The sequence below is a fragment of the Eretmochelys imbricata genome, chromosome 14 (assembly GCF_965152235.1).
Source record: "Eretmochelys imbricata isolate rEreImb1 chromosome 14, rEreImb1.hap1, whole genome shotgun sequence".
Classification (NCBI taxonomy): domain Eukaryota; kingdom Metazoa; phylum Chordata; order Testudines; family Cheloniidae; genus Eretmochelys; species Eretmochelys imbricata.
Genome location: NC_135585.1, coordinates 15,414,753 through 15,437,154, shown reverse-complemented (window position 1 = coordinate 15,437,154; position 22,402 = coordinate 15,414,753). Strand labels below are relative to the sequence as shown.

The 22,402-nt window shown below is 46.3% G+C and overlaps 1 protein-coding gene across 1 annotated transcript in view; it reads right to left on the bottom strand.

The window, feature by feature from the left end:
- Positions 1-21,977, bottom strand: part of MYO15B (myosin XVB) — an 81,699-nt gene extending 59,722 nt beyond the window's left edge. Inside the window, exons 1-9 of the mRNA XM_077833996.1 lie at positions 18,654-21,977; positions 18,510-18,571; positions 17,152-17,215; positions 15,365-15,474; positions 13,809-13,883; positions 10,304-10,400; positions 8,532-8,635; positions 6,828-6,891; positions 1,344-1,457 (exon numbers count right to left, since the gene is read on the bottom strand). Coding sequence (XP_077690122.1) covers positions 1,344-1,457; positions 6,828-6,891; positions 8,532-8,635; positions 10,304-10,400; positions 13,809-13,883; positions 15,365-15,474; positions 17,152-17,215; positions 18,510-18,571; positions 18,654-21,977 — 4,014 coding nt within the window. The remainder of the gene's footprint in view (positions 1-1,343; positions 1,458-6,827; positions 6,892-8,531; positions 8,636-10,303; positions 10,401-13,808; positions 13,884-15,364; positions 15,475-17,151; positions 17,216-18,509; positions 18,572-18,653) is intronic.
- Between the last annotated feature and the right edge of the window lie 425 nt (positions 21,978-22,402).

Here is a 22,402-nt window from a genome sequence, read left to right as displayed (position 1 = left end):
TAATTGTCTAATGTGAAGCTATTGAGCATGTTGAGCCATTAATTGCCCTAGCCTCCTAGGAACAATCAAGTCATTAAGGGTACTTGTCCCATCCTTGCTAGGAGGAAAGCTGATACTAATCTAATTATGGGTGAGGAAAAGACTGAGTCCTCAAAATGGCAGAGCTGTGTAAGGGCTGGTCTACATACAGGGAAACTGACCAGCATAGCTGTAGCAGAATAATTACTCCACTTCAGCTATGCCAGTGTAACTCCTCTGTGTGGATGTTCTGTTTATTCCAGAATAAAAGTGATTCTTTCAGAATAATTATTTTGTTATAGCTATGCTGGTCAATTTCCCCACGTAGACAAAGTCCTTAACCAACACTGCCTTTTATTGCTTCTAAATGTACTGCCATTCAGTTTCTTCAGGTGCTTTGTTTTATTCCACAAAGGGTAAAGAGAGGGTCCCTTGATCTAGCCCACATCACCCCAATCCTTTTTAGCCCACAGAAGACTGTGGGCCCAGGCAAAGGAAGGTTAACCTCACTGTAGAAAGCTGTTTTCCAGTGTTGCCAACTCTCATGATTTTGTTATGAGTCTCATGATCATTATTTCAGAGTAACAGCCGTGTTAGTCTGTATTCGCAAAAAGAAAAGGAGTCCTTGTGGCACCTTAGAGACTAACCAATTTATTTGAGCATGAGCTTTATGATCATTATTGTTTTCCTTAAAGCCCCAGCTCCTGTAGTCAGTTGGATATGTGAGGATTTCAGCCTTCATTCTTAAAGAAAAAGTACATTTCTAGCCCTTGTGGCTGTGCAGAAAGCTTCAAAACATAACCCCCGTGCACCCTAAAGGCTCAAAAAGCAGAAGGCAAATTAAAAGAACACCAAAAATCTATTTTTACATAATTTCATGGTTTTTAGTGAGCCTGACTCATGGTTTTTGAACATTTGGGGTTGGAAATACTGGTTTTCTTAGATAGGTGGAGCCATAGGGCCTCGGTGTTTAGATGACCCATATAAAAACAAGAGTCCCAATAACATGGCTTTTTCCAAGAGGCAATGGAACCTGAATGATGGGAGAGGGAGGAGAAGTGACAGGGACCAAGCCTCTCCATCAAAAAGACACGTTCCTTGTGTCAAAAGCGAGGGGGGTCCAGACAGTGCAGATGGCAGCCAAGATCCAAAACGTAACCATGTGCCACCTCCAGGAGGGGCAATCCAGGAAGGAAGCACAGAGCTCACCATCTTACCTGTTTCCTGTTGGGTCCCCAGCACCAGGCTGATCAGAGACTAAAGTACTGGTTCAACCATGTCTCTCCCTTGCCTGCTGGAGCAGCTCGCTCCACCCCCTCACTCACCTGATTCAGGTAAAAGTAAGTCTCTGCCTCGTGCAGGAAAAGCTTCTCTTTCTGCTCTGCTGGAAGCCCCGCCACCAGCTCATAAAACACATGGTAGCTCCTCTCGCCACGGGCCTGAAAGGAGATCACTCACACTGTGGGCCAAACGTCTCGCTCCACCACCCCATCGCATCTCAGAGCTACGGGAAGTCAAAACTTCATCAGACAAATCCCCTGAAGTACGGAACCCATGCAAACCTCTGGGCTCTGCAAAGTCAGGCTGCAGACTGCAAAAGAACAGGCTTGCTTTGAAGTTTCCATCCAGTGCCTCCTGTAACCAGGATAGAAACAAACAACCCCCTTCACAGGGCTCCCACTGCTGGTTCTTGCATACCCAAGCAGAGCAGTGGGAGAGAAAAATTAATGGAACTTTTAATAAACTTTAAGAAGTGTAGTCCAAGCTGCTGGGGATAGAGGGAGCTCTTACTTAACCATACTGGGTTCTCCTATTCCTACTGCAAATCTGAGCCAAATAATGCCTGTTAACTTCAGTAGGCCAGATTTTCTGTTGGTATAAATCAATGTGATTTCATGGACATCAGTGGAGCTACCCGGTTGTACACCAGCTGTATAGGGTTGCCAACCCTCCAGGATTGGCCTGGAGTCTCCAGGAATTAAAGATTAATATTTAATTAAAGATTATGTCATGTGATTAAATCTCCAGGAATACGTCCAACGAAAACTGGCAACCCTACGTGTGAACCTGGCCCAAAGGGCTCAGACTGATGTTAAGTTAGGGCACATTTTGTCCGTGTATCTTCGTCTAAGGAAAAATATACCTAAGTGGAGGATTTGTTACTAATCATCCATTTCTCCTGGGAAAGAAAAAACAGTGGGGGAAAAGCTTTCCAAAGAATGATAGAAACACTTTTACCAGCTTCTAGACATCTTTCTGTAGCTACTCTTGTTCCTAGATCGGTCTCCAAAGCAGTTTAACTCAACACATGCGCATGCCAGAACATTACTTGCAACAAATGTTATGCTGTCCAGTAGGAACACAGCAGTTTACATGGACTTTAGCTGAGCCTGGCCAACACGCCAGAGATTGAACTGGGGACTTGAAGATCTAAAAACATGACCTGCTACAGCTTGAGCTCTGCAAGCTGGATGCAGTAACAACTCTCATCCTCTGGGGAGTGACACGGGGGGGTACTGTAACACACACCTCATACATATTAGATTGCAAACCCTTTCAGTTAATACTAGGGCTGTCGATTAATCGCATGAGCTAACTGCGATTAACTCAAAACAATTAATCGTGATTAAAAAAAATTAATTGTGATTAATCGCAGTTTTAATCACACAGTTAAACAATAGAATACCAACTGAAATGTAGAAAACATCCAAAATATGTAATACATTTTCATATATATTGTATTCTGTGCTGTAATTGAAATCAAAGTGTATGTTATTTTTTATTATAAATATTTGCACTGTAAAAATGATAAAGAAATAGTATTTTTCAATTCACCTTATACAAGTACTGTAGTGAAATCTCTGTCATGAAAGTGCAAATTACAAATGTAGATTTTTTTTGTTACATAACTGCACTCAAAAACAAAGCAATCTAAAACTTCAGAGCTACAAGGCCACTCAGTCCTACTTCTTGTTCAGCCAATCGCTAAGATAAACAAGTTTGTTTACATTTACAGGAGATAATGTTACCCTCTTCTTATTTACAATGTCACCAGAAAGTGAGAACAGGCATTTGCATTGCACTTTTGTAGCTGGCATGCAAGGTATTTACATGGCAGATATGCTAAACATTCATATGTCCCTTCGTGCTTCGGCCACCATTCCAGAGGAAATGCTTCCATGCTGATGATGCTCATTAAAAAAATAATGTGTTAATTAAATTTGTGACTGAACTCCTTGGGGAGAACTTTCAGAGTAACAGCCGTGTTAGTCTGTATTCGCAAAAAGAAAAGGAGTACTTGTGGCACCTTAGAGACTAACCAATTTATTTGAGCATGAGCTTTCGTGAGCTACAGCTCACTTCATCGGATGCATACCGTGGAAACTGCAGCAGACTTTATATACACACAGAGATCATGAAACAATACCTCCTCCCACCCCACTGTCCTGCTGGTAATAGCTTATCTAAAGTGATCATCAAGTTGGGCCATTTCCAGCACAAATCCAGGTTTTCTCACCCTCCACCCCCCCACACACAGAGTCTCTGTGATCTCTGTGTGTATATAAAGTCTGCTGCAGTTTCCACAGTATGCATCCGATGAAGTGAGCTGTAGCTCACGAAAGCTCATGCTCAAATAAATTGGTTAGTCTCTAAGGTGCCACAAGTACTCCTTTTCTTTTTGCGAATACAGACTAACACGGCTGTTACTCTGAAACCTATATACACACAGAGGTCATGAAACGATACCTCCTCCCACCCCACTGTCCTGCTGGTAATAGCTTATCTAAAGTGATCATCAAGTTGGGCCATTTCCAGCACAAATCCAGGTTTTCTCACCCTCCATCCCCCTACACACAAACTCACTCTCCTGTTGGTAATAGCCCATCCAAAGTGACAACTCTCTTCACAATGTGCATGATAATCAAGGTGGGCCATTTCCTGCACAAATCCAGGTTCTCTCACCCCCTCACCTCACTCCAAAAACCACACACACAAACTCACTATCCTGCTGGTAATAGCTCATCCAAAGTGACCACTCTCCCTACAATGTGCATGATAATCAAGGTGGGCCATTTCCTGCACAAATCCAGGTTTTCTCACCCCCCCACCCCCATACACACACAAACTCACTCTCCTGCTGGTAACAGCTCATCCAAAGTGACCACTCTCCCTACAATGTGCATGGTAATCAAGGTGGGCCATGTCCAGCACAAATCCAGGCTCTCTCACCCACCCCCCCATTTTTTTTTTTTTTTGGACACACACACACACAAACTCACTCTCCTGCTGGCAATAGCTCATCCAAACTGACCACTCTCCAAGTTTAAATCCAAGTTTAAATCCAAGTTTAACCAGAACGTCTGGGGGGGGGGTAGGAAAAAACAAGGGGAAATAGGCTACCTTGCATAATGACTTAGCCACTCCCAGTCTCAATTTAAGCCTAAATTAATAGTATCCAATTTGCAAATGAATTCCAATTCAGCAGTTTCTCGCTGGAGTCTGGATTTGAAGTTTTTTTGTTTTAAGATAGCGACCTTCATGTCTGTGATTGCGTGACCAGAGAGATTGAAGTGTTCTCCGACTAGTTTATGAATGTTATAATTCTTGACATCTGATTTGTGTCCATTTATTCTTTTACGCAGAGACTGTCCAGTTTGACCAATGTACATGGCAGAGGGGCATTGCTGGCACATGATGGCATATATCACATTGGTGGATGTGCAGGTGAACGAGCCTCTGATAGTGTGGCTGATGTTATTAGGCCCTGTGATGGTGTCCCCTGAATAGATATGTGGGCACAGTTGGCAACGGGCTATTACCAGCAGAAGAGTGAGTTTGTGTGTAGGGGGGTGGAGGGTGAGAAAACCTGGATTTGTGCTGGAAATGGCCCAACTTGATGATCACTTTAGATAAGCTATTACCAGCAGGACAGTGGGGTGGGAGGAGGTATTGTTTCATGATCTCTGTGTGTATATAATATCTGCTGCAGTTTCCACGGTATGCATCCGATGAAGTGAGCTGTAGCTCACGAAAGCTCATGCTCAAATAAATTGGTTAGTCTCTAAGGTGCCACAAGTACTCCTTTTCTTTTTGGGGAGAACTGTATGTCTCCCGCTCTGTGTTTTACCCACATTCTGACACATATTTAATGTTATAGCAGTCTTGGATGATGACCCAGCACATGTTGTTCATTTTAAGAACACTTTCACTGCAGATTTGACAAAATGCAAAGAAGGTACCAATGGGAGATTTCTAAAGATAGCTACAGCACTCGACCCAAGGTTTAAGAATCTGAAGTGCCTTCCAAAATCTGAGAGGGATAAAGTGTGCAGCATGCTTTCAGAAGTCTTAGAAGAGCAACACTCCAATGTGGAAACTGCAGAACCCGAACCACCAAAAAAGAAAATTAATCTTCTGCTGGCGGCGTCTGACTCAGATAACGAAAATGAACATGCTTTGGTCCACGCTGCTTTGGATTGTCATCGAGCATGGACGCATGTCCCCTGGAATGGTGGTTGAAGCATGAAGGGACAGATGAATCTTTAGCGCATTTGGCACATAAATATCTTGTGACGCCGGCTACAACAGTGCCATGAGAACGCCTGTCCTTGTTTGTCTGAGCGATTGGCTGAACAAGAAGTAGGAGTGAGTGGACTTGCAGGCTCTAAAATTTTACATTGTTTTATTTTTGAATGAAGTTTTTTTTGTTGTTTTTTACATAATTTTACATTTGTAAGTTCAACGTTCATGATCAAGAGATTGCACTACAGTACTTGTATAAAGTGAATTGAAAAATACTATTTCTTTTGTTTTTCTACAGTGCAAATACTTGTAATCAAAAATAAAGTGAGCACTGTATACTTTGTATTCTGAGTTGTAATTGAAATCAATATATTAGAAAATATAGAAAACATCCAAAATATTTAAATAAATGGTATTCTACTATTGTTTAAGTGTGATTAATCACGATTAATTTTTTTAATTGCTTGATAGCCCTAGTTAATACATTAATATGGCACTATAGAAATAAACAATAGTTATGGGATTCATGCATTGTGCAGCGCCGATGTCAAACAGACAGCAGCAGTGAGATCATTTCTTTACCGCAGTTCTAGAAATTGTTTGGCAATGGTAACGATGGGTTTAATCAAGTCAGTCATTGAAAATCACCTAATTAGATTTGGGTTTACTGAGAACGTGCTGAAAGTGCTGTAATGGTTGGACATTTAAAAAAGACACTACAGCTGAGTAAAGTGTTTGTGAGGCCTGTGATCTATCTTACCATACAAAAAAAAACAGATAGGGGGCTTGGATGGAGAAGTAGAATGGGGGCAAGGCCATCTGGGTTAGTCCATCATCTCTGGGCACCTATGCTCCCACGTCAATAGTGTCTGAACCCAGGCCCTGATAGATTTTTGTCCATTTCACAAAAGCACCACACAGTTCATCACAGCTGGCAGCATCTGCGCGGGGGAGGCCCAGGACTAGCCCAGCAGGGAATGCTGCAGGGCAGCAGAGTGGTGCATGGAGGGCTCCACCATAGGAGGGGCTGCAGACACCTTGATAAAGCTCAACCTGTGCCCTCACTAGATTCAGCCCATGTAGGTGACACATGAGACTAACGCTAACGCTAACCTGAAACTCTGCTACCTTCCACTAGGACTAAGGGCCTGCCTCTTGCCATCTGACTAGAGAAGCTGCAGGCATTCCTTGCACTTGGTAATTAACATAGACCCTAACCCACAAACACAGCCTAGACATGCAGAGATTCTGACCTGTCTGGGGAAGTGGGGGTGGTTGGTTCTTACCTGAAACACAACGCGGGACTTTTCCAGAAGGTACTGGGAGATGGACGTACCCATCACGACCCCACTGTGTGTGCGAGAGAGAGGGGGGAAGGGTTCTGAGAGAGAAAACTGAGGGTTTGTTGGAGACCCATATACTCTGTACAGGGGGCCAGGCAGAGGGAGTCCTTACCCAGAGATACAAATCCAAGATGCAAAACTTGGATTTGAATTTCAAAGCCCATTGACTCCAAAGTTTAGAGGTCTTCAGAGCTGGGATCTTGGAGCAGCTCCATTATAGAGAAAGGAGCCAGCTCTAGAATATGCATCTGGATCCAGGCTTAGACTGTGAACAACCTCCCCAAATTCAGGGGCACTTGGATCTCCCTTCTCTACACACAGCAAACCAAAAAGATCCAGACTGAGCAATCCCCAAAATGGTCCCAGGTGTAACCTGTGCACGTTCCCTAACCATTCTCCACACGTATGTGCTCACTGTTCCTTTGTGCTCTCTCGTCTGTCTAGATCCACCTGTTGTCTCTTGTCTTATACTTAAATTGTACGCTCTTTGGGGCAGAGACCAGCTTTTTGTCCTGTGTTTGTACAGCATGTAGCACTGTGGGGTCCTGATCCATGACTCTGGCTCCTACGGTGCTGTAGGGGCTGGAGTTTAGGAGAGACCTAAACATTACATGGGAGTTATGCTGTAGGGATGGTTTTATTACAGACCCTTACTTATAAAGTATTTGCCATGTCAAAGTTATAGCTTCTAAGTTGACTCCTTCCCAGTTTCCACCACATGTACCCCAGGGCCCTCCCCAAGGAGGAAGGTTTGCAGCTGCTGCCCAGCTGGCAAGGCAATGGTGGAGCTTTTCCTGGAATGCGGTGACACAAACATGGCTGAGCAGCATGGTAGGTGTGGACAGGTCAGGGGTTCTCAAACTTCATTGCACTGTGACCCCCTTCTGACAACAAAAAGTACTTCATGACCCAGGAAGGGGGACCGAAGCCTGAGCCCGCCCGAGCCCCACTGTGTTCTCACTGGTTTAAGCCCTTGCTACAGCTCCACAGTTAAGACTGTTCAGTCCTCTCTGCACTGCAAGACTCAGCCATGTTACCAGAACCTCACCAGCTTCTACTGTGTTGTAACTGGTCTCAAACATGGTAACTTGTCACTCTGAAGCAGACAGAGGTCCAGCAGGCAGGGCACACTAGACTGGGAGTCAGGAGACCTGGGTTCTCGCTCTGCAACTAACCTGCTGTGTGACCCTGGGCAAGTCTGTTAATCTCTGTATGTTTCTGCTTCCCCTCCCCCATTTTGTCCCCTCCCCCATAGTCTCATCTATTTAAACTGTAAGCTCTTTGGGACAGGGACTCTCTTTCCCTGGGTGTATGTACAGCACCTAGCACAATGGAGCCCTGATCTCAGTGCTATTGTAATAAGGAGAGCACAATAGATAGGGGCTTGGTGGTTTCAAGCAGGGAAATCTTGCAGGTTTCATGTGTTCTTTTGTAGACAAAACTCAAAGCAAACCCAGCGGTGCAAGCAGACCCCGCCCCCCATAGAAAGTGTGGGGGAGGGAGGGCTGTTGTTGCACAACCCCCCTGCACAACTCACTTCCCAGCAGATTAGCACTGGATCTGTTCCTGTGCATGCCTGGCTCATTCTCCTCCCGCTCCAGCATGCATCGCTGCATTGTTGGCTAAGGGCAGTGCCCTTTGACTCACGGTCTCAGGTGGATGTGCAGAAACTTCCCAAAGCGGCTCGAGTTGTCGTTGAGGATGGTTTTAGCATTCCCAAAGCTCTCCAGAATGGGCAGTACGTCACAGGGCTGGGAGAGGGCGGAGGATACAAGACCTTATATTTAACAACCAGATAACACTGTGGCATTGCCCAGAGACCAGGGCCCCATAGTGCCAGGTACCCTACGAACATAGAAAAAAGGGATGGTCCTTGTCCCAATGGCGTTGGACTGAAAGACATGACCAGAAACACAGGGTGTATCCAACACCCAGCCAGGGGATACAGCTCAAGGAAGCAGTAATACGATATGGAGCCTCTAGCACTAGGTCACTAGCTGGACCCAAAGCCAGGCTGGCAGTGACTGATAGTTATTGCTACCTCACTGTGGACTTAAGCATGACATAAGTTGACCTAAGCATGACACAAATTGACCTAGTGACCTAAGCATGACACAAGTTGCTTTTCAGTTGCTCAGTTCCTGACAGGTAGGTGCCCGCTTCACAAAAACCATCTCTGCCATAACTGGAACCTTTTCTGGCGATCTTGGTAGAGAGACAGTTCAGAAGCCTGAACAGACCACTGAAACCATCTTGCCCTTACAGATGGGCCTTCCAAGCCAGAGGGGATGTGTAGGATGGGGAAGCTTGTGCCGCTTCTACCGCTGCCTGTTCTGTGAACAATCGGCATAGGGTTCTAAAGCTGTGCACCAAGCACCCAAGAGCAGTGAATTCACTCTGCGTCCTTATACATTCAAGGAGGTTTTCAAAGGTGCCTACACCCCACTGACATCACTGGGACTCCAGCTTCTTTCAAACTACATTCCTGTGGGTCTGCACTCACGTGACCTGAATTCCAAATCGAGATTCAGGTCACGTGATCAGCGTAACTATCGATGGCTGTTGCTCACCCACAACAGTGGGTGAAAGTGAAGCTAGAAAATGTTCTCACTGGTTCAAGCCAGCCTTAGACGCCAGTGCCTGGTGCCCCAGATCTTAGCAGGCTGGTGTCTGGGCCTTGAACTGCTAGACCAGCTACCTTTGAAAAGACACGGACTGAAACATGTGGCCCCCAGTGCTCCACTTCATGGTGAACATGGCCAGCCACACTCTGATGCCAGACACTCGCCCCTCTTTCTCTACCTCCAACTTAAGAACAGACATGAACAGTGTGAGCCCCTGCTTTGCTTTTGTTTTTCAGTCCTGGTCAGCTTGATGTTAGCTACTCCATGCTGATCCATTCTATTCCATGTTATACTATTCGGTTTTTTATATTATGCTCATCACCATAGTATCTGAGCACCTTCCCGTAGTGCATTACATAACATGACTATAAGCACACATCACAGTACATAAGCACCGACTCCGTGGGTGCTCCAGGGATGGAGGGCTGGAGCACCCACAGAAAAAAATTAGTGGGTGCTAAGCACCCACCAGCAGCCAGCTCCTCCCTCCTAGCGCCTCCCGCCCACTGACAGCCCTGCCAATCAACTTCTCCCCCTCCCTCCCAGTGGCTCCCACCTGCTGCGATCAGCTGTTCCGTGGCATGCAGGAGCTGGGTGGAGGGGGAGGAGCTGGGACGGAGCACACTAAGGGGAGGGGGCGGGACTGGGCGAGGTAGGGGCGGGAAGAGGAGGGGCAGGGGCGGGAATAGGTGGAGGGGAGCAGGGCCTGGGGCTGAGTGGGAGTTCAGTACCCCCTGGGAAAGGAAGAAGCCAGCTCCTGTGTCACAGTACATAGAAACATTAGCCACCCCTTACCTGCCTGATCCCAGGCCTGTCTTGTCTCTGGTACAAGGTGCTCAGGTACCGCATGATTGCTTTGGCAGCTTCCGTTTTACCTGATCCACTGTGCCCACTGGGGGAGAAAGGGATAAGGATCAGAGACGGCTATAAGAATCGGACTAGCTGTGCCTAGAGTAATTAGGCAAGATCTTCAGCTGGTGTGAGTCAGCATAGCTCTGCCTAAGACAATGATTTACAGCAACTCAGGATCTGGCCCATAATATTTACAAGTCTGGCAGCAAGTTAGAAAAATTGGCCCAAGCTAAAACCCCAGATCCAGAGCCAACCCACTTCCCTTCCCACCTCAGACTGTGGGGAAATCAGCTCAGGCCTACGATGAGCAGCTAAGTTCAAACTACACAAGCAGGTTGTGGAAGGGGAGTCCTAGCTTTTCCCAGCTATCCATTCACATAGCTTCCCTGGGCCAGACAGAGTGACAACATGCAACCAAAGAAATACAAGATAAACGGCTGACATCATAAAAACAAAACTGTCATTGGCTGACAGTCTGACCATACTCTGAGGGCAGGGCACTGTAATCAAGCAACCTTTTAAGGCTTCTGGCTTTACATATTAACCTTTCCATGGATGTCGTACATCCCACAGAGCCAGTCAGCACAATTTTATGTCATCCTGTTTCATCTACCCAGACAGGATTTCTTCCAGCAGCAATGTATTTGCCATGGCAACCAATCAGCACGATCAACATGGCAACATCACTCCAGGAAGCATGAGCGGTGGAAGTGGCCTAAAAGTGGGTGAGTCACAGGAGCCCAAACCGTGAACCCGCCTCCTCCATGTCATGCCACATCCCCAAGGCAATGCCCCCACACCACCCCTTCCCCCTGAGGCCCCACCCCCCCGCTTGCTCCTGTCCCCTCATCACTTGCCCTGATGGTCGGTAAAAAGTGGGGGGGCCATGGCCCCCTGGCCCTCCTGTTCTGGCGCCCCTGCCAGGAAGTGCTGCATGCTGGGGTGATTGTTTCAAAAGTGACACTGATAAATGTCATCCTGCATAGCCAATTGTGAGTGGGCATGTCTCCCACGTGCTCAGAGGCACCTGGAGATGCCTCAAGAGGGTAAGGCTGTTTGTTAGGAACATAGGAAATGCCAGACTGGATCAGATTCAAGGTCTGTCTGTCCGACAGTGACCAGCACCAGATTCTTCCGAGGAAGGTGTAAGAACCCACAGTGGGCAGATGTAGGATAATCTACTTCCCAAAGTAGGTCTCACCCTAGTCTCCTGGTTAGAGATTGGCTTAATCCCTGAAGCATGAGGTTTAACAGCCTTTCCAGCGTTATCATTAGTTATAACCACCCTAGATATTCTCAGTATCCATATTAGTGTCCAACCCCTTCTGACTCTTGCCAAGTTCTTAGACTCAATTACTTCCTGAGGCAATAAATTCCATAGTTTAAATTACACATGGCGTGAAAAAGTATTTCATTTGACCGGTTTTGAACTTTCCACCATTTCATGTCTTTGAAAGTTCTCTTGTTCTTTTGCTGTGCAGCAGGGAGAACACAAGCTCCGATCTACCTTCTCCAGACCATTCATTATTTCATAGACTTATGCCCCCTCTTATTCATCTCCTTTCTAAGGTAGCCACCCTAATCTTTCCTGTCTCTCATCACATGACAGCGTGATCACTGATTGTTCTTATCACCTTTCTCTGAACCCTCCCCCACACCGCTCCAGGTTTCTGTAATGCACTTTCTAAGATGGGGTGAGCAGTCCTGCACAGAGTATCCAAATAATACACTGAAAAGATTTCTTGGTCTATAAAGATGGAAGGGGGAGAGCTGAACCTCGAGTGATAAGCAATTGAATCAAGTAATTGTGTACAGTATTACTGTTTTATAAAAGTGTATAGTGAGGTCTTCTCTGAAAGCTAATGGCACATTGGTGACTAATAATCATTCTGAAATGTATGTATTTTAATGAGGAAATATGGATATTTAATAATATTAGGCTTTAAAGTCTGTGACCAAACAGGGAGAAACAGGATTCGCTCCCAGGCAGGAGGGAAGGCAACTATCTACCTGTCTCCAATGAAATATAAGCCAGATAAGACCAATAACAGTGGAAGCCCCATTTACACAGAAATCAGCTAGGGGCTGGGAAGTCCATAGGGAGGGAAGAACAGCATAAGGCCATCTTGCTTCTTGAAACAAGGTCATTGAACTTTGGAAGATATAAGCAAGGACAGAAGACATCTTTGGCATCCATCACTAGATAGACACAAGGGGACAGAGCTCTTGCAAATTGGGAAAGATGGGTCTTTCAACCAAGTGGGGGTTGAAGTGTCTGGGAACTGAATTTACGTGAGAAAAAAGTCTTGAATAAAGCCGATCCCTAGCTAGATTAAGTTTTAGACTTCTAGAAACGTGTCTTCACTTTTATTTGCTTGTAACTCGGTCTAACTTTATTTCTTGTACTTGGCATCACTTAATCTATGTGCTATTGTTAATACATTTGTTTTATTTTCACTATAAACAACTCAGTACTGTATCTTCAGGGAACGGTGAATAAGCTGTGATGAGCTTTTGTCTCTTTAAAGGAGCAATGAACCTTATTATTTCTCTGAACTGTCCTGGAGAGGGCTGGGCATTGCAGAGCACATGGCTTTGGGGAAATCTGGGACTGAGCATGTGGTGGGGTCACCTTTCAGGTTGTAACAAATTCTGGTGGAGGTCAGAATAGGGGGCTGTAGACAGGCTGCTGGGGTCAGAGCTGCTAAACCAGGACTGTCTAGCACACACACACACACACTCAGCGTGTGACCTACATGCTTGTGGGCTGGCTGTGAATGTACCAGGCTGGGAGCTATAGCAGTAAAGCATTGTAAGGCACCCAGGGTTGCAGGGCAAATGCTGACACAACCCCTTGCTGGTCTGGATTGCATCCCCCAAGGTGTGAGAGTGACAGCTGCAGATTTTGCTACCTACCTGCTCAACCCCCTTTCCAGATCATTAATAAATATATTAAAGAACACAGGACCTACTCGAGAACCTTGAGGTCCCCATTGTTAACTGGGTGCCATGATGAAAATTCATCATTTAAACTTACTCTCTGCTTTCTGTATCCTAGCCAGTTTTTGATCCAACACAATACTTTGCCTTAGAACATAATTTCTTAGCTTCTTTAGTAGCCTCTTGTATGGAACCTTGTACAAGGCTTTGTAGAATTCTAAGAGATTAGTGAGGCATGATTTTCCTTTGCGAAATCTGCCTAGTTAAACCTTATTATATCACGATCTTCCAGGTGTTTTGCTGTTCTGTTTTTATAGATTCAATCATTTTGCCAGGCACAGATCTAAGGCTTACTGGTCTATAATTCCCTGGATCACTCAGAGAGTCTTGTTAAAATATGCATATAACGTGTGCTATTTTTCAATCCTCTGGAACAGTTGTTTCAATGGGGCAAAAACTTGGAGGGAGAGGAGGAATCTCAGCCCCATATAATGTCCTCATTTCCTACCTGATGACGATGCACTGCTCTTGCTCTGAAGTCTGGGACAGAGAGTAGGCCATTTCTGCAATGGCAAAGACGTGTCTAGATGAACAGAAAAAAAAATTTCCATTTGTTACTTTGGCCCTGATTTCCTGCCTGCACAAACACAGTATCAGGGGTTAGTTCGTGGATATCTGCACTGGAGGTGGGCCTGTAACAGAATCTCAGATCTGAGAGCCATGGCCAGAGCCAGTGCTAGCTCATTGGGAAGCCCTAAACAGGAATATTTTTGTCCCCTCCTGTCTCCCCACAATACTAAAACAGCCAAGTTCTTATAATAAAAAGGGAATGGGGGGCTCATTGAGCTGCTCAGGGCCCTAAGCAATTGGTTAATCTGCTTATGCCTAGTGTCAGCTCTGGCCATGGCAGTATATGTATAGCTGGACATGGGAGGGCAAATCTCTCACTACTGTAGCTCCACTTGTAATAGCCACCTTGGGAACCCTAGTGTGACTATGGCTCCTGTAGCCAACAGCTTTTTAAATGCCATGTGTCATTTACACTCAATCTGAGCAAGTTAAACAAACCAGTGGCCACAGGAGCCTCATCCAGACTAGGGCTCCCAATGTTGCTAGCTCCAGCAGAGCAGCATTGGTGTTAGCAATGGTGGAATGCTACTGCCAAAATCCCGAGGGATGCCACAGTCTCTTTGGTCATTGGCAGGGATTGAACCTGGGACCTTCAGCTAAACCTGAAGGAAACTTGAGCTGAAGGAAAAGCTAGAAGAGGGAAGCTATTACAGTGGCTGGATCCAGCAACTAGACAAAAGCATCTGCCCAACTGAAATCAAGGGGAGCCTTTCCCATTTACTGCAACGGGTTTTGGACCCGGTTGTAAGCCAGCATTTTACCTGAGGATCCATGAACTTGTTTGGTTCTGCATCCAGCTCTGAACCACCAATCACAGCTTGGTCTTATCACTAGCATGGGCTTAACGCCCTCCAGCCTGGTTGGAAGTGAAGATGTTGTTCTCAACACTGTGGCTCAGCTGGGCCAGGCAGTGCTTGGATATGTAAGTACTGAGTATCATTATAGTGTTACACAGGGAGGGACATTTGTCAGGCTAGGGGAGATTTCAATAAATGTCTCATTTCAGTCTCTGGCATTTTAATCCCTCAGAGTGTTACTGCAAGGGGAAGAGAGAAGTTCAATTAGGGTTACAGACTCTGAAGTGACGTCCTTTTCAGTCTCTCTCACATTAGAAGAGATAAGCCCAACGGTACAGCTCAGGTCTCAGTCCAAGCTTTTCTGAAGTTCAGTGGTGTTTGCATCAGGCCCACTTTTGCTCCTCAGGTGGAAACTGTTAGCCAATAAAACATGGCATATGGCACCTACAGCAACAATATCAGAGTGCCATACAAGTACCCCTGTGCTGGACGTACCATACACTTCGCACTGCACTAGTCCTACTCCAGAGATGACCTCTGGCCAAGTGAAATGGTCCTGGGAGCCCAGGGGCAACACAGGACTCTGCAGGTTAAGAATCATGAACAGACTTAGTTGTGAAGAAACAAGCATACATACGGGGCATTTTTGGAGAGCGTCCCCTGCTGGTACTGGGTCACCACCTCTTCCAAGTAGAGATTGAGGGGCTTGAAAGGATTCACAGAGACCAAGATTTGCCCAATGTAGGTCTAGAAGGGGGAAAATAGAGTTTGGTTTTATTATATCCACTGGATGATTAGAGATTTCTGGATGGTTTTTAAGGCCCAGCTTCACAAAGCCATGGCTGGGATGATTTAGTTGGGGTTAGTCCTGCTTTGAGCAGGGGATTGGACTAGATGACCTCCTGAGGTCTCTTCCAACCCTAATATTCTATGATTCTGTGGGATCTGGAATTAACTGGGAAGGCCTCAAGTATATATTGCATAACCAAAACAAAAATTAAATCAGCTTTAAAGCAACATTAAAGGATCTGATGTAAACTTCTGGAAGCCAAAGTCATTCTGGGCAGAGCTAATTTGTTTTGATTTGCAAAGGGGCTTAGTTAATTTGGGGGGCATGTTCTTCACATCCACACACTTCCTCTGAGCTCCATTTGGACTTTCAGGATCAAAGTGAAACTTGGCCAAAGCTAACACGTTCTGCATAGTTGAGGCCAAAACCATAAATCCCATTTGGCATTCAAAGGATGAGAGGGATGGGTGTTCCCTCCTAACTTAGCCGAGACTGAAACTGGAGCCAGGTGTTCAAAGAATGCTCAAAATCAAGGGAAACTCAAGGCTTTCCAGGCTGCATCACAAACATTTCACACTTCCAGTCCTGGGTTCAAGGCAATGATCATCCTCGCTCACCCCATTATGCCTGGCAATTCAAGGGGTCTTAGAGCAGTGGGTACATGCCTGCGCCAAATAGGTTACAATACCAAAGCACAGTGGGGTGAGATTGCAGCGTTAAGGAGTGACTACTCTGCAAACATTGTTGGGTTCCACACTTCTTCTCTGTCCACTTATTGGCTTCATCTACCAGTGAGATGGTTTCTCTAGCTTCAGCCTTCCAGACTCCCCACTGAGGGACCAGCAAACCCAGATGGCTTCTGCCTCCACAGCAGCTGTAAAGATTCTGCCATCAGAGCCCTCAGTTGTGCTGCTGATGGGCAAAGCAGAGCAGACTCCAGGTCACTCTCCTTCCTGTAGCTGCACTGGCTGTGCTAGGCTAACAAGAGTAAGGTCTTATCTTTGCCAGAAAAGCGAACAGATACGTCTTGTGTGAAAGACATACAAGGAGCAGATCTGTTGTGCCAGTTTGACCTAGTCACTTATCTAACCACAACCACATTCTCTCTGCGCTCCCCTGTCTGGATTGCATACAGCAGAAACACACACACACACACACACACCCCCTCTGGTTTTCTGTTGGGTGTGTGTAGAGTGATGGCAATTGGTACAGAGGTTAACAACAACCATACAGCTATGGGGGAGCTGCTGTGATAGAATCCATTACCTAGGTGCATTTGGTGCCTCAGTTGTATCCTGCGCTGGCTGTGGGAAGAGGGACAGTCTACCGTCCCTCTGTGTCCTCCCCTAGAGGCTGACTTTGAGACTGGCCATGCTGACCATAGTGGGAGCAGGTAACAACAGTTTTGTGAGGTTTGGGGAGGGGGACCTGGGGCTACATGAGGAGCGAGAGAGGTGTCCCATGCTGGACAGATACAGCAGGTGAAACCCCCGTGACGCCAACATCTCATCACTACTGGGAAACGTTGGGACCCTGTGGACTGTACCCTGCTAGGGCTGGATGGGGCAAGGGAAACCCCACCCTCAGATTCCTTGTCCCACATGAATAAGAACTGAAAAACCTAGCAGCCATACGTAAATGAAATTGCGATGGAATCTCTTCTTCAGACACAGAAGGACGGAGCTCTCACAGACCTCCCTAGAAACACAAGACGCGAGCCATCAGCCAACTTCATCCACAAACCTCACTCATGTATTATAGTCTGTTGATCGTCTGAGGGATGCTGCAAGATGGGGAACAGATGTAGCATCCATCGATTTTATACGGTAGGCCCAGAATATGGCAGGCAAAGCAGGGCCAGCCCGAGCTGTTTTGTTACCCAGGGTGGAAAATGTTTTCAGCAACCCTGAACAGACGAGCAAACAAAGAAAAAAAATAACCCATCCCCTTTTGGTGCCTCCAGAAGTCGGTGCCCAAGGTGACTGCCCTGATCACCCACCCCTGGACTCAGGATTGCACATGGGCGTGTGTATAAGAGAGAGAGAGAGGGAGAGAACACTGCCTGGATGGACTGTCTGACCTGTCCATGCCTGCACAATTGGGCTAGCCCCTGCTGTCTGCAACCTAGAGGATATCAGCCTTAATTCTGCTACACAACCATGTGGATTTCATCAGTTACTACTGGTTTTAGCAGTGCTAAAGGTTGCCAGGGCCAGTGTGGGCAACTCCCATGGGCGTTCCTGTGTCACCTAGAGTAACAATCCCAGTGATACAAGACGTGTTAGAGAGCCTGAGCCTGCTGCAGCTGGCCAAGAGGAGGTTTGCCACTGATTTCAGTGCAAGTAGGATTAGGCCATTAGATAGATACTCTGTGTCTCATCCCACGGATTCTCCTTTTCCACCACATACATCACACAAGAACAGTGTGCTCTTTGTTTCCGGCTATTTTACCAGATAGTGGCCTAGGAGTTAGAGCAAGGCCTGTTATTAGGAAAGTTACTTCAGCTCTCTGGGCCTCAGTTTCCCAATCTGTAAATAGACTGATCCTTGAAAACCCATTTCAGGACAGGGTGCTTCTTACAGTGTAGGTGGGGTTCCCTGTCTGCACCTCCAAGGGGGTCTGATCGCCATTACGAACCCCTCTTTCTCTGGCGTGCCTCCCTGGAGATGCGGCAAGCAATGTGTACTCTGCCTATGCGCAGAGGAGTTTGGGGAGGGATTGCACAATACTGCTGTGATTCCCCTTACACCAGCGCAATTCCCGACCCACTTCAATACAGGCCTGGGCCTAAATTGGATAATTCAGCCCTTCCTCTGGTTTAAATGGCCATCCGTCCCTCACAGTCATGAGCACTGAAGCCACCCCATTTTTTGGGGTTATAGCTGATGTTCTACAATTTGCCTTCTGCTGCTGAGCCAACAGTGTCTTTGATGGGTAATAAATAGCCCCAGCCACTTCCTGCTGTCCACAGAACATCACTGACATGCTTACTCCAGTCTGGACAGATCTTCAACCTCCTCAAGCTCCACCCCGTGGTTTTCATCCAGGTACACCTGAAATGTATTGGAGAAATGGCTATGAATTGTGTGCAGGTTGACAGCACCCTAAAGCTTACATGCCTAATGCAGAATATACCTGTTTCCATGTCACATCCATCTCAAGGATATCCTCAGTGACATCTTCTGCCTCCCACCTTTCTCTCAATGTCTTCGGCTTGTGGGTCTTGACTAGATCCTGGTCCTTATACATGGCCCATTTGCTGAGGTTCTCAATGGTGAGTCGTGGGAGCAGCATTTCAGAGTTCAGCCATGCCATCGGATCACACTCCAGAGTTCGCCGCTGAGTCCAGTGCACCTGGGCTGGGGCTTCAGACCCAGCATGTTGGATAAGATTTGCAGCCTCTTTGTCAACATCTCCCTCAAAGTAAGAGGCCATCAGATCCCCTGAGCCCTCTCCTTCCTCCTGTGGAAGGAAGCCCTGCTCATACCAATAGTTTCCAGCTGCCTCTGGGAAGAGCGGGGGTTTAGTGGCCTGGTATGGTGACTGCCCTCTTTGCCCCTTTGCGAGGAACTGGGATTTGGATATATCTTTCCCCTCGGGCATCTTTATCTCTTGGGATGAGGAGCTCAAAAGCCTAGTCACTCTGTACTGGGTTGCAAGGCATTTTGCTTGACTCGGATCACCTGGCATTGATGGATCAATTTCATCGTTGTGGGGAAGCCCTTGACTGGTCCTCTGACAGGTTTGCTCCTTCGAGAGGTCATGTTTGAACTTGCAGCCCGGTTGCACAGACATCACTGCTTTCCTGCTAGATACATCTATTGACTGCGGCTGTGATTCACTATTCCCGGAAGAAACTCCTCTTTTCTTCACCATGTGATGGACCCTGGGGAACACAATGGCGAATCTGGCATCAGTGACACTGTTCTTCTCCTTAGCAGGTCCGTCCAAATTTAGCAATTGCAGAGAGGAGTTAGCTTCATTATGGGGAGAATTGCATGAAGCCAACTGGGCTTCTTCCAGCTCCTCTGCCACCTCTGTATGAGGATGATTCCATTCTAGCAATGGCTGAGAAGAGCTTTTGCTACTCAACTCCCTCTTTCTCTGTTCTCCCGCTGGGCCAGGGGAGGCTCCGCCCTGTTTATTGATTAGTCCAGTGGTGCTAACAATCCTGATCGTCATTCTTCTTCTGAATCCAGATGGCTTGCTGCTCCTCTTCCCAAACTTCTTCAGGAGCCAGCCTGAGATACCAACTGCATGCATCGCCCTCAGAAAACGATCTTTCAGGCTTGTTTTCTTGGGAGGTTTTTGGCTGAGCCAGCTGGTTACTTTTCTAAATGCCGAAAGGGTGTGCAGGGACTGGATGCCCTTTTGCTTCAGCACTCGCTCTTTTTCAGCGGGTGCTTCTTCAACCACTTTCTCCTCCGCTATCTCTTCTCTTACTGCTAGAGTCTGACACGAAGCGTGTTTGACGTTTCCAATTACTTTCCCAATCTTCTCTCTCTTGTCAAGATCAACAGCTAGGTTTTTAGCACTAGAGGAGGAGCTTGAAACATTGGAGACACTTAATCTTGGCTCTCCAAGATCCTTAGCTATACTGGAGTCCCTAAGTGCCTTATACGTTCTTGTGGCACTCTTTTTAGAAGGGACCTTTTGAACCTTCTCCAGGTCAGAGCTAGTTTCTGCTGCCTTCTGGAGAGGACTTTGTTTACTTCTTGCCAACAGTTTGGCCTGGGCAACTTTATGATTGTTTTTCAGATTCAGGAGAATCTGGGATTGCAAAGTGAGAGGACTGCACTTCTTTGCAAGCACAACCACCGAATCCACCCTCCTGTTGCTGTCTGAGGAAGAACTATCCTGATGTACGTGTTCTAACTCTTCACCTTGCATTATTGTCTCAGGGTTCTGGGATTTCTTTTTCGGCATTTGTTGTGTGGGCCACACAGGGCCATCTCTCATCATACTGCCGCTGTCATTCATATTCCCTTCCCAACTGTTTCCCGGAGGGCCTTTGCTCAAGCCCATGTTAAGGAGCTTTGCTTTGACAGTGCTAGGCAGCAGTTTCCTTCTTGGTCTCTCTCGCTTGTTGTCATCTATTTCTTCAACACCATCCTCTTCATCCTCCTTGCTTTCAGATTTAGCTTGCTCATCTTCAGACATTTCTTCTCTGTTGTGTTTTTCCAACAGGTTTTCCTGTTCTTCTTCATCACTCTCATTTTCTCCCTTCACTGAGCTTTTGACTTCATCCTCTGAAGCCCCTGCACTATAATCTTCCTCACTGCTATCGCTTAGAGTAGATTTTTTTTGCTTAGAGACTTTATTCTGCTCCTTCATTTTCCCATCTACCTCAGACTCTTCTGAGACAGTTTCTTCATCTTCAGATTCTTGCCTGTTGTCCATCATTTCCTGTTCTCTTTCACTTTCACTTTCCCCGGTTGCTTTGTTGTTTCCACCATGAGACTCTCGGCAGCCTTTTCCTTTGGACGGAAGCCAATTTTCCTGTGTAGTTTTTTCCTCAATAGAGAGTTCTTCTTCCAAAGAGCTTCTCATGTCTTCACTGATTTGGGTGTTGTCATCACCAGTCTCTCTCTTTCTTCTTGCTTGGCTACAACTGGCTTCATCTCTAGAGCCAAAACAAGACCCATCATCTGAGCTTTCCAGGCTCTTTCCTTCCTCACTTACACTGGAAATAGTCCTAGCTGATTTTCTAACTTGTTTCTTCTTCTGTCCATCACCCCCACCCCCACACTTCACTGTCTTAGATCTGAGCTCCAGACTGCCGTGGAGCTGGGAACCTGACTTTCTGATGGTGGTTGTTTTGGAGACATGCTTCTTATTGTATTTTTTCCCAGCACTGACATGGCCATCAGTCTGAGGAGACTCGCGTTTTTGAGAGGAGCCCTCAGTACTTCCCACTGTGAAGGACTTTACAGACTCAGTCTCAATGGCCATTTCACTCACACTCAGCTGCTCCCTGTGCTTCCTTTTAAAAGTACGTTTCTTGCGGTCTTCAGTGGCCTTTACCTCATGGCAAACACTGACCTTGCTTCCTGGACCTCTCAGATCCTGTTGCTTGGAGCCCCTTACTTTTTTCTTCTCCTTGGACATTAATTGTTCTCCATGCTTTCCACCAGAACCAAATTCTCTTTTGTCCTTGCCCTTGGAGGTTCTCTCCCCTTTGGCTTGCTTTTTGTGGCCATACTCTTTGCCTCCCTTAATCCTTGCCTCCCTCTGGCTCTTTGACGTGCTCTGTACAGATATAACTAAAGGAACTGTCTCTTTTTCAGAAGAGGGTTTTTCAGATGTAGCTTGGGCATTGCTCTTTTCTTTCCTCAGTCTCCCACCTTGGACCATGGAATCCTCAGGAGGGCTCTTTTTCTCACAGCCAGCAGCTCTCTCCTTACCAGCTTTCTTTGCCCTGGCAGCTTTGTCCTGAGTCTTAGATCTGGAGGGTGCCATTATGCCAGTATTCAGAAGTGCATCATCGTTTATTGAAGTTCACCTACAAAAAGAAACACACTGTTTCTACTGTACAACTTTGCAACTGCTGCTGATACAAATAGGCAAGCGAAGAGGCTGGATCCTGCATAACCATAATCATGTGACTTCTACAGGATTTATTCACACGTCTAAGATTGAAGAACCACATCCATAATGCTGAGGGGCCTTAGTTTTGACTGCCATGTACCAGTTTAAATCACTCAGTGTATCCTCTATTTGGTTTTTCTCATTAATCCTCCTCTGATTTTCCTGAATCTCACCACTTATAGACAACTACAATAATTTTCAGCTTCAAGATCTAGTATGCCTAATACACATATAGGCCTTCTAGTGTAGATGCATCTTAGGGCTTGTCTCTGCTTGCTTGGGGAATTGACGTACAG